Source organism: Mobula birostris, chromosome 6 (genome assembly GCF_030028105.1).
Source record: "Mobula birostris isolate sMobBir1 chromosome 6, sMobBir1.hap1, whole genome shotgun sequence".
Lineage (NCBI taxonomy): Eukaryota > Metazoa > Chordata > Chondrichthyes > Myliobatiformes > Myliobatidae > Mobula > Mobula birostris.
This window is the reverse complement of record NC_092375.1, coordinates 122,095,675-122,112,498: the sequence shown is the minus strand read 5'-3', so window position 1 is coordinate 122,112,498 and position 16,824 is coordinate 122,095,675. Positions and strand designations below refer to the sequence as shown.

The 16,824-nt window shown below is 39.8% G+C and overlaps 1 protein-coding gene across 3 annotated transcripts in view; it reads right to left on the bottom strand.

The window, feature by feature from the left end:
* Nucleotides 1-16,824, bottom strand: part of bmpr2b (bone morphogenetic protein receptor, type II b (serine/threonine kinase)) — a 307,325-nt gene that overhangs the window by 51,698 nt on the left and 238,803 nt on the right. For all 3 annotated transcript variants that reach the window (XM_072261205.1, XM_072261206.1, XM_072261207.1), the window contains 2 exons: nt 11,952-12,043; nt 9,200-9,430 (listed from right to left, as the gene is read on the bottom strand). In XM_072261205.1, the coding sequence (XP_072117306.1) occupies nt 9,200-9,430; nt 11,952-12,043 (323 nt within the window). The remainder of the gene's footprint in view (nt 1-9,199; nt 9,431-11,951; nt 12,044-16,824) is intronic.

Here is a 16,824-nt window from a genome sequence, read left to right as displayed (position 1 = left end):
ATTATGTTCTAGGCCATGTTTGTCCTGCAGGATTTGGAAACTTTGTAATACTCTTTTATCTATAAATGAGAGGTAGGTTGTAAGACCTTTTATTATCCATAGCTCAAATCTTTTATCTCCTCTGTTGGGAAGGAATTCGGTATCATATGCACACCATCTAAAGAGTTTTAACATGTTATTAATTCCACATGAATTAACCACCTTCTGCCATACTTTTAATGTAAGATTTATCCAAGCGTTTTTAAATTTTTCCAACTGGGCCATCAATCCTTTGTCAGCTATTGAGGCCTGAAGAGGAAAACTGTCAACTAATCCAAATTCTATTTCCTTCCATCCAGCCTTATATTCCCTATTACACCAATATAACAGAGGGGTTATCTGTGAGGCATAAAAATAATTTCTCAGGCAAGGAAGAACCATACCTCCTCCTTCCTTCCCTAACTGTAAGGTGTTATATCGAATTCTAGGCTTCTTTCCTTGCCAAATGAAGCGGGAAATCCATTTTTCCCATTCCCTGAATTGATTATCATCCACCTCCACCGATAAAATATGGAAAAGATACAATAACCGAGGAAGAATATTCATTTTTATAGTATTTATCCTTGAATTTAAACTTAAAAAGGGGATAAGATTCCATCTATGCATATCTGCTTTTATCTCTGAGATTAATGGCCCATAATTTACCTGTGACAGTGTTGAAAGATCCTTCGGCAGGGTTATTCCTAAATATTTTAATGATTTAGCTTCCCACTTAAGATCATATGTATCCTGCAATTTTTTGGATGGTGTATAATTTAGGGACATAACCTGCGTTTTCTTTTCATTTATTTTATAACCTGATATTTTCCCAAAGTCATCCAACAGTGTAAACAATCCTATAAATGATTTTTCTGGTTCATTCAGATAGACCAAAACATCATCTGCGAATAACGCCACTTTCTGTTTAATCCCTGCCACCTTGATACCTTTTACGATTTCGCTCTGACTTATTAGTTGGGCAAGCGGTTCAATATATAGCACAAAAAGGAGAGGAGAAATTGGGCATCCCTGTCTAGTGCCTCTCTCTAAGATGAAGGAGTCAGAGAGGTCCTCATTTATCTTAATTCGGGCTGTAGGGCTGTCATATAGAGTCTGAATTACCTTAATAAACTTTTCTTGAAAGCCGAATCTTCCTAACACTCTGTATAGGAATGCCCAACTAACCGAATCAAAAGCTTTCTCAGCGTCTAATCCTACTACCATTGTCTCTGTCTCGTTCTTATTAACCTGTTCTAATATGTGCAGAGTTCTCCTTATGTTGTCCTGTGTTTGTCTTTGTTGAATAAATCCAGTCTGGTCTAAGTGGATTAGGCCAGGTAAAAGTTTTTCCAATCTGCACGCTAATATAGATGTAAATAGTTTGTAATCTAAGTTAAGAACACTAATTGGCCGATAATTGCCACATTTTAGTTTATCTTTACCCTCTTTAGGAATAACTGAAATAATCGCTTCTCTCCAGGAAGGTGGAGTTTCTCCTCTCTGCAAGATCCAATTAAAGGTGTTAAGTAGTAATGGGGCTAACTGTGTCTTCAGGGACTTGTACCACTCTGAGGTAAACCCATCAGAACCCGGGGACTTTCCAGCCTTTAACCTAGAGATGGTCACGTTCAGTTCTTTGACAGTTACTGGTTCTAATAAACTTTCATTTTGTAAATCTGTAAGTTTAGGTAGATCTAAAAAATTCAATACACTGTCTATATAGGGCTCACTGGGGGCCCGGGGTTGGGAGTACAGCTCTCGATAATATGTTTCAAAACTCTCTTGAATTTTCCCTATTGTACTCTCCACAAGCTTTGTCTTTGGATTCTTTATTTTATGAATTGTATTGTCTGCTTGTTGTTTTCGTAATTTATATGCTAATAATCTAGCTGATTTACCTCCTACCTCATAATTCTTTTGTCTCAGGTAAAGAAAATTTCTTTGAGTTTCCAACGTATAAATATCGTCAATTTCACTTTGCAATTTCCTAATTTCCTGTTTTCGATTTGAATTACTTTTGTTGCTATCTACAACTTGAAGTTGTTTTAATTTTCCTTGAAGGTCTGCTAATTTTTGTGCATTGATGTTTTTCATGTGAGTGGTAATGGAAATAATTTTCCCTCTCAGTACAGCTTTCAATGTATCCCATAAGATCACTGGTGATGTTTCTCCCGTGTCATTAAGGTCTAGATATTCTTTGATTTCTCCCCTTAATCTCTCCATTACTTTCGGGTTATTGAGTATATGTGAGTTTAGCCTCCATAGTGTTTTCCTCATTTTCCTTTCCAGGATAAGAGACATAGAGACTGGGCTATGATCCGACAGATCAATTGTTGCAATATTACAGTTTTTTATCCTGAGTCTATCTGTATTAAAGATAAAGAAATAGTCTATCCTTGAATAGGCTGAATGAGGGAAAGAGTAATATGTATAATCTTTACTAGTAGGGTGTAATTCCCTCCAGACATCTATAATTCCCAACTCCTCCATCAATGAATTCACTTTCCGAGTCAGAGGTTTATTCTGAGTAACTATTCTTGAAGAATCTAATATAGGATTTAATCTAATATTAAAATCCCCTCCACAAATTACTACCCCTTGAGAACTGACCATTAGGTCAAAAATGTGTCTATAAAATGACCATTCACAACCTGGAGGAGCATAAACATTCAGCAATGTTATTTCTGTACCTTCTATTCTTCCTGTGATTTTTACGAACCGTCCTTCTTTGTCTCTAGTCTCTGAAATATGTTCATAATTAAGAGTACTTGATATTAAAGTAGCTACCCCTCTTTTGTGACTCAATTTATATGATGAATAAAATACATGCTTAAAGCCCATTCTTTTTAATTTTCCATGTTCAGATTGGCTCATATGTGTTTCCTGGAGGAAAGCTATTTGTGCCCTCTCTTTTTTCAATTTAGACATAATCTTATTTCTTTTAATTGGATTCAAAACCCCATTAACATTATAGGAAATTATTTTTACCAATTCAGTTTGCATTTTTCTCTAGTAGAAAAAAAAACACTCTCCTTTTCTAACCAAACAGTAAGCAATCCCTTCTCAACAGTAAACCAAGACATATAACCACACCCTAGACATTTTTGAACGTGCAACATTTGAAAATTTTTCCCGACTTCCCACAGTGAGGCCTGAGCACCGACCCGCCTCAGTTCAGAGGGATAACCTCTATCTTCACCCTGTGTTAGAGGGCCCTCAGCAGTTTGAATAATCATAGAGAATTTTCTCCTATTTATGTCTCGACTATATTGCTATCATTCAAGTTATTCCGTCTAGTTTATTTTCAGTTACCAGTTTTCATTTTACCTTTAAGTCCGATTTACTCTTTTCAGTCATTTCTCTTAATTAATCTGTGTTCTCTGTACATTCGCGTCTGAATATTTGCAGCTTTTCCTTGTAGTTTGACACTCTGGCTCATGTAGAGCGTCCTCGCCGCACTAACTGCCACGACTTCTGCCGAATCCTCTCCAGTAGCGACTCAGGTTGGGTGATAACTTTAATAGGTAGTCCCCGGTCCGCCAGGTCCAACGTTGCCTCTTCCACCGTAGCGTAAGTTTTTGTCCCTTCGTCGTAAAAGATTCTCAGCCGAGCTGGATACAGGGTCTGGAATCTGATGTTGTTTTCCTTCAGGACTCTCCGTGTTTCCGTATATTCCTTCCGTCTGGCAAGAATCCCCGGTGCGTAGTCGTGGTCTAAACTGATTTTACAGTTGTTCCACATGAAACCTTTCTTTTGCCATGCCCTTTTAAGCACCTCTTCCTTCGTCCTGTAACTGAGAAATCTGACCAGGATCGATCTGGGTTGGGCACCTGCTGGAGGCTGTGGTGCCAACGCGCGGTGAGCTCTTTCTATCTGTAGGTCTTTTGCGGCCGGTATATCAAGGTTCTCTCTAAGCAGCTTCTCCATGAAGGGAATCATCAATCCGGGTTTACCTTCAGTTCCTTCGGGAACTCCGTAAATCCTCACATTTTCCCTTCTTGAGCGGCCTTCTTGATCTATTAGTTTCCACTGGAGCTGGTCTTGCAGTTTCAGCATTTCTGCTATCACCTCCTCTGCGTTTTGTAGCTTCTCTTCAATTCCAACAATCCTCGCTTCGGCTTCATCTATCCGCGAGTTAGTTTTTACTATTTCTCCTTTAATATCTTCCAGCTGTTTGCTGTTATCTTGTCGGAACTCGCGAATCTCTCCGAGAATCAAAGACAGAGTCACCGATTCCCCCTCATTATCTCCGTCCTGGCTTGCCGTGGGGGAGCTAGGCCTGTCGCCTTGCTGCGTCTCTTTATGTTTATCAGCCTTCGGAGCGGACTTTTTAATCTTGTTCTTAGACATCATCCTTGCCCCTTTTATTAATATAGTTATGCAATATTAAGTATTTGTCTAAATTCGATTATGGGGCAGTTTACCTTCTTTTTTGTCGAGAGACCTTTTCCTTACGCCGCCATTCCCTTGATGACCTGGAAGTCCACCACTGAGGATAAATTCATGTTGCTCAAGAGATAAGGGAAACAAGTAGTGATATTTTGAAAGACATTCATATTACTAGGGAGGAAGTATGTATAAATCCCCTGGGCCTCACCGAAGGCATCACTGGACTTTGTGGGAGGCTAAAAAGGATATCATGGAGGCCTTTGCAGAGAGATTAGCTTCACATTTACCACAGGTGAAGTTTCCAAAGACGGGTGTGTGGCTAATATTGTCCTGTTGTTCAAGGGAGACAAGACAGGGAACTACAGGCCAGTCATCTGGCATCAATGGTGGTGAAGAGGGACAGGGTCTACTAGCATTTAGATAGAGAGTCTGGTTAGGAGTCAAAATGGCTTTATGCATAAGTCATGCTTGGTACACCTTTTAGTTTTATGAAGAAATAACCAAAAAGGTTGACTTTCAGGATTTCAGGAAGGTCTCACAAAGTAGTCTAGACAGGAAAGTTAGGCCCCATGGAATCCAGCGAGAGCTAGTTCAGTGGATTCAAATTTAGTCTGAAGGAAGAAAGCAGAGGGTCGTGACTGAAGATAATTTCTTAGAATGGAGGTTGATGACTAGTGGTGTCACACAGGGTTTGGTGTTGGGACCCTTGTTACTTGTTATTTATATAATGATATGGATGTGAATTCACAATGTTTTATCACTATGTTTGCAGATGACACGGAATTAGAAGGTACTGTTTATAATGAAGGTAGTTATCATAGTTTACAAGAGAAGTGGGCTAAGGAGTGGCAAATTAATTTCAATAGATAAATGTAAGGTGATATACTTTGTAAAGTCACCCCAGCATAGGATCTATACTATGAATGGTAGGGCATTAGGGAGAGTAATGGAACAGAGGGACTTCAGACCACAAGTGCATAGTTCATTTTAAGCACATCAGAAGTAGACAGGATAGTAGAAAAAGCAATTAGTACACCGTCTTTCATCTTACAGGGCACTGAGTATAGAAGTTGGGACATTATATTACAGTTGTATAAATCATTAGTGAGGCTGTACTTACAGTACTGTGCACAGTTTTGGTCACCCTGTGATTAAACTGGAAAGTGTGCAGAAAAGATTTATGATGATGTTACCAGCACTAGAGAGCCTGAGTTATTGGGAGTGGTTGGCCAGGCCAAAGGACCTGTAGCCATGCTGATTTCCACTAAGACTTTATAATTCTATAACTTATTCAGGACAAAACAGCCTGCTTTATTACTACCAACCTAAGTATTTATTACTCCATCACCAGTGCACTGTGGCTATGATGTGTTCCATCTACTCAATTAGCAATGCATTTACTCACAAAGCTCCTCTAACATCTAAACCAGTAACCTTAAAGCAAGTTAGAAAGCATATGAGAACACCACAGTTTTGTCCCTTTTCAAGGCTTACAATAATCAAGAACACAAGAGATTTTGCAGATGCTAGAAATCCAGAGTAACACACATACTCTTTATTCTGCTGAGTCCCACCAGCATTGTGTGTGCTACAATATTCAGGCTTGGAATTCCTTTCTTTATCTTTCTCTGATCTAGTGTGTAGAACTTGCTACCCAACAACACAGTGGAAGTACTTTCCTCCAGCCTGAAAAAGATCAATTTATTCTGACTCTGTTTTCTTAGTTATAACTAATCTTCAATCACCTCCCCTAATACCATATTCTCTCCTTGGCCTTTTACGTGGCACATTGTCAAATGCCTTCAATATGAAAGAACACGGAACTTGGAAGAAGATAGTTACTCTAGGCAATGCAGGAAAGAAACTCACAGGAAATGCCATGATGTTATAGAGCAGTGATCCCTCAATGAATGAAAGAGGGCACAATAGTAAATGGTAACTGATTGGTGCCTTAGTGGCAATTAGATTGAAGATACTCCAACAAGAAGAGTGAAAGAGCATGAAAAAGAAACAGATAACATTAGCCAGTGCTTTAGAGAAGCAGGGTGAGAGTAACAAAGACTGGTCCACACTTGTAAGGGGCTAGAAGTGCTTTAGAAGAAATGCTTCAAGAGGTTGTACGTTATTGAAAATTTTAAAAGGGTGTCATAACAATGCTGGGTACAACATCTTCCTGAATTAAGGGAAATAATTTTGGTCAGTAGTTAGTTTAGTGTAGATTTAGGTCACAGAACATACACTCAGTGGCCATTTCATTAGGTACAATTGTATAGCTGTTTAATGCAAATATCTAATCAGCCAATCATGTTGCAGCAACTCAATGTATAAATGTATGCAGACATGGTCAAGAGGTTCAGTTGTTGTTCAGGCCAAGCATCAAAATGGGGAAGAAATCTGAAGAAATAAGTGACTTTGACCATGGAATGATTGTTGGTGCCAGACGAGATGGTTTGAAACTGCTGATCTCCTGGGACTTTCATGTACCACAGTCTCTAGAGTTTACAGAGAATGGTGTGAAAATGAAATACCGTCCACTGAGTGGCAGTTCTGTGGGCAAGAATGCCTTGCTACTGAGAGAGCTCAGAGGAGAATGGTCAGAATGGTTCAAGCTGACAAGAAGCTGGCATTAACTCAAAATCACACGTACAACAGTGGTGTGTAAAAGAGCATCTCTGAACACACAACACATCAGACCCAGAAGCGGATGGGCCACAGCAGCAGAAGACCACAGACATACAGAAATACAGGCAAAGATTATGTCATTCATTCTATCAGCGCCATCATCTCCACTGAGCACAGACACGACAGCTGAAATATTTTTTCTTTGTTTTGGATAGTAGTTGCCATCTGCTTATAGGGGTCTCTGTACTTGTCATGAAGATGCCATGATCAATCAGTGTTTCTTTTGAGAGATCTATGAAAATTATGAAGGTTTGTTGGAATGGTTGTGGAGAAATTATTTCATAAGTAGGTGAGGTCAGAACACGAGAGCTAAATAAAGGATGTAGAACTTGCTGACATATGAACTGACAGCAGCAGATAGAACTGATTAATTTATAAGGTGAAATGAAGTCTAGATGAGGGAGACCTATGCAGAGGTCTCGTATAGACAATATGTGCTCTGTGTAACTAACATTCCATTTGGAGCACAATTAGATTTACTTAACATATCAAAGTATCAGATTTTTAACCAATTTCTTAATATACTGAAGAATGCTCTTTCTAACCTCAAACTGTTCCCTTACTAATGCAAAGTCCAAGTCAGAGTTGAGTTTATTGTGAAATGGACAAGTACATGTATGCACTGCACAGGTGTATGGAAAAATTTACTTGCAGCAGCATCATAAAAGCAACACTCACAAGAAAAATAAACATAAATTAGACTATAATATGCCAGAAACATATTTTATCCCAGCATAAGATCAGTACCTAGCTGTACAATATCCAAGTGTCACAAAGTAACACGGATGCATACAAGTACTGTCCTCCAGTACTATACACCTCAAAACACTATCTACTATTGGTAAATGGAGAATTTATAATTATAGTACTCAATGTTTCTCACAATTTGAAAGATGAGCCATGTATGTAAAGAAATATACTATGTAATACTGAGTTGTTTTTTTTCAAATTAAATGTAGTGGTGGCTATCAGACCTGCTGTGCTTTATAGAAAACATGGTTCCTTAACAGCACTTCCACTATCAGAATTTATCCAGGACCAAAATTTCTACTGAGACTCACAACACGGTTTAATAAGACATTTGCAAATGAAAGCAAAATATCAGTTCTTGCTATCCATGTTGAGCATTTTGATGTCTGCTGCTGGTTAATCTTTAATGTCTGAGTATTTCCAATTATCGAGCAAAACCTATTACCTGCCCATGGGTTCCTGTCATAATGCTGAACAATGGGGAACATCGTAGCACACATGTTTTATGGTGCAATATTTTCAGCAGTATCAGTAAATCTCAGGTAACTGAGGAGTTTGATTATTTTTAACATACAAAAATTGCTGGAGGAACACAGCAGGTCAGGCAGTTTCAATGGAGGGGAATAAACAGTCGACGATTCAGGCCAAGACCCTTCATCAAGACTGGAAAAGGAAGGGGAAGAAGCCAGAATAAGAAGGTGAGAGGCAAAGGGAAGGAGTACAAGTTGGCAGGTGATAACTGAACCAGGTGAGGGCAAAAGTAGATGTGTGGGGAAAGGGCAATGAAGTGAGAAGCTGGGAGTTAATAGGTGGAATGGTAAAGAGCTGAAAAAGAAGGAATCGGATAGGAGAGGACGGTAGACCATGGGAGAAAGTGGAGGAGGAAGGGTATCAGAGGGAGGCAGGTGAGGAAAATAGAAGGGGTAAGGGGGAGCAAGACAGGGAATGAAAAAGGGGGGTGGGGGAGAGGAGAAATTACAAAAGTTAGAGAAATTGCTGTTTGTACCATCTGGTTGGAGACTACCTAGACGAAATATGAGGTGTTGCTCCTCCAATTGGAGATTGGCCTCATCGTGGCAGTAGAGAAGGCCAAGGAGTGACAGATCACAATGGGAATGGGCAGTGGAATTAAACTGGTAGGCCACCAGGAAATCCTCTCTGTTGCAGAAGGACTGAAGGTGCTGGACAAAGCAGTCTCCCAACCTACGTCGGATCTCAGTGATGTAGAGGAAGTTGCACTGGGAACCCCAAATACAGTAGATGACCCTGACAGACTTACAGGTGGAGAGCTGCCTCACCTGGAATGACTGTTTTAACTGGTTAGTTTTAAATGTCCCATAGCTCCATCCAAATGACTTACATTGGGATAGTATTCCATCACCAGCATGTACTCGGTTCTGTTGTCACTGGATATCCTTTCCTCAGCCACAATGAAGCGGGCTATGTTTTCATGCTCCATCAGTGGGAGCCTGTATATGTCTCTCTCATTGATATAATTCTGACGGTTTGAAGCACTGAAGATTTTCACAGCTACTGGACGTTCATCCAAAGATCCTTTATATACTGCACCGTATCTACCTCGGCCAATTACCTGAAAATGAAATGATGTATTTATTTCTAAGTTCAAAGTAAATTTATTATTAAAGTACATACACGTCATTACATACTATGCCAAGATTCATTTTCTTGCAGGCACTTACAGTAGAACAGAAAAATACATTAGAATCAATGAAAAACTACATCCAAAGACTGATAACCAATGTGCAAAAGGCAAGCTATACAAATACAAAATAAAGCAAATAAATAAATAGATAGATACATAGATAGATAAATAAGACTGAGAACATGAGTTGCAGATTCCTTGAAAGTGAGCCCATAGGTTGTTGAACTAGTTCAGTGCTGAGGTGAATGAAGTTGTCCACATTAGTTCAGGAGCCTGATGGTTGGAGGGTAATAACTATTCCTGAATCTGATGGTGTGGGAACCAAGGTTCTTGTACCTCCTTCCCGAAGGCAGCAGTGAGAAGAGAGCATGGCCTGGATGGTGGGGCCCTTGAGGAAGGATGCCGCTTTCTTGTGGCAGCACTCTTATACATGTGCTTAATGGCAGGGAAGGCTTTCCTTGCGATGGACTGGGCTGTATCCACTACTTTATGTAGGGACTTCTATTCTTGTTAATTGGTATTCCCATCTTGCCAATTTCAATCCATTTTCTTCCCAACTCCCCAACCCTGTCATGAGGCTGTTATTTCTCCAGTTCAGTAAATAGCAATCAGTTCATTGTTAACTTACTCAAATGGCTAAAGTGACCAATTCATAGTGAACCACGCCAGACTTTGATCTCAATTTTCCATTCCCTTCCTAAACCTCATAAACATAGCCTGACAGACAGAATTTCTTTTTGCTCCCTACCATTGAAACACTGCTCTTGTGTGGTTTCATTGATTCTTTAATAACAACTTGTATGGTGCAACATGGTAAAATTTCCAAATTTATTGAACAAAATTTGAGATAGTTAATAAGTTTGATCAAAAAGGTCCAACAGGGCAGTTGAGAGAATAATCTTAGGGAAGGAATTTCTGAACCATCTGCATGTTCACCAAATGTGGGAAAAAATAAAGTCAAGAATGTGGAAAAGGCTGCGATAGCACAGTTATCTTGAAAGATTGTAGATCTGGAAAACGTTATTAAACCATAGCAGGATCTGGAAACTGAGAACTTTGCTATCAAATCACTGCTTATCTAGAAGCCAATGTGCACCAGTAACAAATGAGGTGATTAGTGAACTGAATTTCAAGTAAGGTATATTTGGTACAGTAAATGGATAATAGGACTCTAACCTACTTTGATTGAACACCTCTTCTGTTGAGGCATCATGTAAACACATGATGCCTCTTCTTTTCACTAAATCTTCCATACTTTAACAATATTAAACCTCATCTCTTCAGTTTAATTGCTTGCTAACTAAAGTTAAACCCCGTGATATGTTAATAATTTTAGAGAAGCCTATCATGCTCGAGTTTTGATTCTCATTAATAGATCCAATTGTATACCTATTTGTCCTGCAGTATTCCTCTTGCTCTTTCTTGAAGTTACTGGATTACTTAGTAATTACAGCTCCATTAACAATGTACACTCTCTGGTTCTCAATCTTAGGGAGAAACTATTTTGAATAGCAGATATCGATAAATATAGAGCATAAGCAGAATGCAGTCAAGATAGAACATGATCTGGAGGAAAAAACAAAGGGGAAATGAGGACATTATTCACACCAAGTTACAGTGATCTGAAAAACACCATCTGAAAGAGTGCTGGAGGGATATACAATAGTAAATTTCAAAAGAGAAATGGATATTTACTTTCAAAGGAAAATACTCATACAGTTGTGCAAGTGGTTGGAGATGACTGAATACATCTTGCAAAGTAAGTAAATGTGATAGTCTTTTTTCAATAAGGTAAAACATACCAAATGCTATTTATTATAAGCTAACATAAACAAGGAGTTTGCTCAATTAAGTTCTTTGATGACACAACAATACAAAAAGAAATCTGACCTAATAAGTCAGTTCCACAGGACCCCAAGAAATACCAATTTTTGTCCTGTCAAGAGTACTCAACAGAAACTTGAGATGGATTGCTGACATCTTCCTGCTTATAGGGAAGCATTCTAACACTAGGCTGAACAGTTTACCAATATACTGGTCCAGTATATCAAGAGATCTTACAGCTAATTTTTCTCCTTAATGACTGGATCTGGATAGAAGGGGCTATGCCAAAGAGAAGCTTTCTGCATTACTAATTCTTTCTACTTGGATTTTTGAGTAGCTCGGCTGACGACTGTACAAATTGATGGCTTTTCTCACACAACTGACACCTAGATGAAAGTACAGGGAGGGTATCTAAGTTGGAAACATTACCAAGTTCAATTTTTGATTCCCCAGTTTTCCAATGGATTATAGATGTTCTTCACGTCCCAAGTTCATGTAACACTATAGCCAGCTAATGCTTGCTTAAACTGAAATCAATCTAGAATCAAGTTTGGTCTATAATATATTTCTACACTGGGTAGTTGTTTCTCAAATGCATTTATAAAGTACAGTTGGATTTACCTACCTCAAGCAGCTTGAGGCTGTCCAAATCCAGGGAAGGCTCCGAAGGTGCTGCCTCCATCATGTTCATACTGTGAAGTCCATGCTTCCTGTCTCCTAATTAAATAAAAATCAGAACAAAATGATAAACATGGTAAATATATCAAGTCAATACTTTCTGGTTTCATGTGGTTTGTGAAAGAAATGATACAAATTTGGGTTAACATGTTCACCATATCAAATGTATGAAGAACCTGTAAGTGAAGCGGTGTAATTAGAACATAGCAAGGAACCCTCTGAAGCAATGGGCTATCAGTTGATTAGAGAATTGAAATTATGAACAAGCACTTAAAAAATGTATTCTTTGATAACAACATGAAAAACTAATACATATCTACAAGTGATAGGATTGTGGAATAAACAAGAAAAAAGATACTGCACGGTTAATAGCCTTAATAATATATTCGTTATTCATCTAAATCCATCCATTCCTGAAGTATAAACAAGCATTGTTTATTTTTTAAACTTACTATGTGTGAACATCATCGAGTAATGCATGCTCTTGAGTGAAAAGTTCTCCATCTCAATTATCTGGTATCATTACTGAAAATACAGGATAGATTCAGCTTCACTTTAACAGAATTAGGCTTCCTCTATACTGTATGTTCCTTGAACTGGTTAAACAAAGGTTAGACACAGAATAATGTTCTTAGGTTAGATACAAAATGAAGTTCTGTCTACACTAACCCATCAAATACTCCTGTGACAGATGCAATATCAGGTTGGTACCGAATAAATATATATGCACTACAGGGCTGACCCCATCAAACATCAGGAGTTCAGTCCTGATGAAGGGTCTCGGCCTGAAACATCAACTGTTTATTTCTCTCCGTAGATACTGCCTGACCTGCTAAGTTCCTCCAGCATTCTGTGTGTGTTCCCCATCAAACATGCCCAGATTAGTACAGCATATTAGTTTTAGTCTACATCATTCCACCATTAAACAAGTTAACAAGCTTTCCTCTACAAATATCTATCAAGCATAGAACATCATGCTCCACTGCACATAGATATTTTTCCATTTCTTGCAAAAGTACGCTCGAGTGAGTTTGTGATTTTCTGCCAATTATTCAAATGTAGAAGGGAAGTTTCTGTTATTCCAAACTCACCAAGAAATAGATGTATACTGTCAAAATCCACACGCAATGTGCAGAACTACCAGAATTGTTAGTCTAGATTCAACCTGAATGATGTCCAAGAGGGAAAGATGGGATCAAACCAATGCTGCTAACAGGATAACAATTAGTGCTACTGGGAATCTCACTCACTGGATTACTCATACTATTTGGAAACTTTCAACATCAAAATTCAAAAGTTAAAAGTTCAAAGTCTGAACTTTTGAACTTTGACACTGAAATTTTTCAAATAGCATGAGTCATCCAGTGAGCAAGATTCCCAATAGTACTAATTGATGAGACACACTACATCAGCTAATCTTCAGTGAAAATAATTTCAGATCAACCTCATAGAGCCAGCAGTGATAATCACACAAGAAATTTTAATGGTAAATGGTAAAAATATTAGTCAGACTTCCCTCCTATGCAACCTTCCATGTATTTCTGGCATTGCATTTTTTCTTTTAGTTGGCAGTGTCTGTGGAAGTCGGCCAACTATTCTATCAGATACTCTCATTGGCCTAGTTGACACAAGTTGTCTAATTGGTTTCCATCTGACAGGGGAGGTAGCACTGAAGATTCAACCAAAATGCTAATTCACCCCATTGGACATTTGTTGAGGATGAGATTATATAGTAACTAAAGGGCTATCAAGCCATGGATGGCATCTTAGGAAAGCTGCACATATCTTCACCAGGTTTCCAAACTAAATTATCCAGAAGTATTAATTGAATATTCATCAGGACTCAGTGCCCTGATTGACAGTTCTTCCAATAGCACAGGACTATTGAGACCAACTATCACAGCTTTTTACCCAGCCAGGGTGAGAATTAACCTTGGTTCCTTGTGATTTTTGCTAAGACTCAGTGGGCCAAAGGACTAATTTTCATGATAAATGACTCTGACTATAGCTCAGATGGATGGTGGCTTTATCACTGAGGCAACTAAATGCCTAGAGAGGTTCTTCTCAAAATCCATTGTATTATGAATATCTTTAATGTGCCAGTAGCACTTAGAGAAAGGAAATTAAAAGGGAATTAATTTGTTTCCAGTTTATCTTGGCATGGGGTAGGGAAACAATTGCAAAACATAACTTCATAACTTGAATAGTGATTCATTAGCAAGGGCATATAAAAATAAGGTAGGGACAAGCAGAGTGGCCATTGGGTTGAGTGGAGTCTACGCCCACCTGGACAAGCCAGCGAGCACTGTGAAGGTCATGTTTTTTGACTTCTCTAGTGCGTTCAACACCATCTGCCCTGCTCTGCTGGGGGAGAAGCTGACAACGATGCAGGTGGATGCTTTCCTGGTGTCAAGGATTCTTGATTACCTGACTGGCAGATCACAGTACGTATGCTTGCAACACTGTGTGTCCCACAGAGTGATCAGCAGCACTGGGGCTCCACAGGGGACTGTCTTGTCTCCCTTTCTCTTCACCATTTACACCACGGACTTCAACTACTGCACAGAGTCTTGTCATCTTCAGAAGCTTTCTGATGACTCTGCCATAGTTCGATGCATCAGCAAGGGAGATGAGGCTGAGTACAGGGCTACGGTAGGAAACTTTGTCACATGGTGTGAGCAGAATTATCTGCAGCTTAATGTGAAAAAGACTAAGGAGCTGGTGGTAGACCTGAGGAGAGCTAAGGTACCGGTGACCCCTGTTTCCGTCCAGGGGGTCAGTGTGGACATGGTGGAGGATTACAAATACCTGGGGATACGAATTGACAATAAACTGGACTGGTCAAAGAACACTGAGGCTGTCTACAAGAAGGGTCAGAGCCGTCTCTATTTCCTGAGGAGACTGAGGTCCTTTAATATCTGCCGGACGATGCTGAGGATGTTCTACGAGTCTGTGGTGGCCAGTGCGATGATGTTTGCTGTTGTGTGCTGGGGCAGCAGGCTGAGGGTAGCAGACACCAACAGAATCAACAAACTCATTCGTAAGGCCAGTGATGTTGTGGGGATGGAACTGGACCCTCTCACAGTGGTGTCTGAAAAGAGGATGCTGTCCAAGTTGCATGCCATCTTGGACAATGTCTCCCATCCACTACATAATGTACTGGTTGGGCACAGGAGTACATTCAGCCAGAGACTTATTCCACCGAGATGCAACACAGAGCGTCATAGGAAGTCATTCCTGCCTGTGGCCATCAAACTTTACAACTCCTCCCTTAGAGGGTCAGACACCCTGAGCCAATAGGCTGGTCCTGGACTTATTTCCCGGCATAATTTACATATTACTATTTAACTATTTATGGTTTTATTACTATTTAATTATTTATGGTGCAACTGTAATGAAAACCAATTTCCCCCGAGATCAATAAAGTATGACTATGACTATGACTATCAGTGTAAGAGTGAGGAGGCTTTGGCTCATCAGGCTTCAGCGAGAACAGGCTTGGGTGAGGTACGTATCTGGCAAGTTTCTTCTTCATCATCTGTTAGTACATTGTTAGACCAGTGAGAATTGCTCCAGAGGCTGGGTTGCATTCTTTGTGAGAGATGTGGGAATTCTGGGAGACCTGCAGCCTCCTGGTAACCACACCTGCACCAACTGAGCTGCAGCTCCTCAGAGAATATGCTGAGGAACTGGAGCTACAGTCGATTACATTTGGCTCATACTGGAAACTGAGCAGATGATAGATAAGATCTACAGGGAGGTAATCATCCTAAGTTGCAGAAGGCAGGCGTCCAGGTGACTATCAAGAGAGGGAAAGGAATTGGACAGTCGGTGCAGAGAACCCTATGGCCATTCCTTCCTCTCAATAATAAGTATACCACTTTGGATACTGTTATGGGGAGGGGGAGTGGGGAATGACCTACCAGGAGGAATCCGCAGCGACCAGGTCTCTGGCACTGAGTCTGGCTCTGTGGCTCACAAGGGAAGGGGGGAGAAGAGGACTGTAGTAGTGATAAGTGATAGGAGATTCCATAGTTAGAGAAGAAGACTCAAGATTCTGTGGATGCAGTAGAGACACCCGGATAGTACGTTGCCTCCCAGATGCCAGGGTCAGGGACGTCTTGGATCAGGGTACACAGCATTCTAAAGCAGGAGGGTGAGCAGTCAAAAGTCTTGGTACATATTGGCACCTATGACATGGGTAGAAAAAGGGAGGAGGTCCTGAAGAGAGAATTTAGGTAGTTAGGTAGAAAGCTAAAAAGGCACGGCCTCCAGGATAGTAATCTCTGGATTGCTGCCTGTACCGCATGCTGATGAAGGTAAGAATAGGATGATTTTGCCCTGTTGGGGAGGGCTTAAAATAACTCGATACAGGGTTGGGAAACTGAGTGATAGGACTGAGGATCAGGCAGTTGGTATACAAGCAAAGGCAGTGTGTAGTGAGACCATCAAGAACACATGCAGATTTGCAAAATTGCAGTCAGTGGGATTAGTTGCAGAGTAACAGGGGAACAAACACAAGAAGAGTGACAAATACAGGATTGGTGATGTTATATTTCAATGCACACAGTATACGGAATAAGTTAGATAATCTTGTAGCACAGTTAGAGAGTGGCAAATATGACATTGTGGGCATCACTGAGTCATGGCTGACAGAAGATTATAGTTAGGATTTTAAGAATATAGTTGGAAGGATACAGATTATATAAGGTAAGCAAAGGGTGTAGCATGGCTCTGTTGGTAAAAAAAATGAAATCAAATCTTTAATAGGTGACATCGGACTGGAAGATGTAGAATTTCTGTGCATAGAGTTAAAGGAA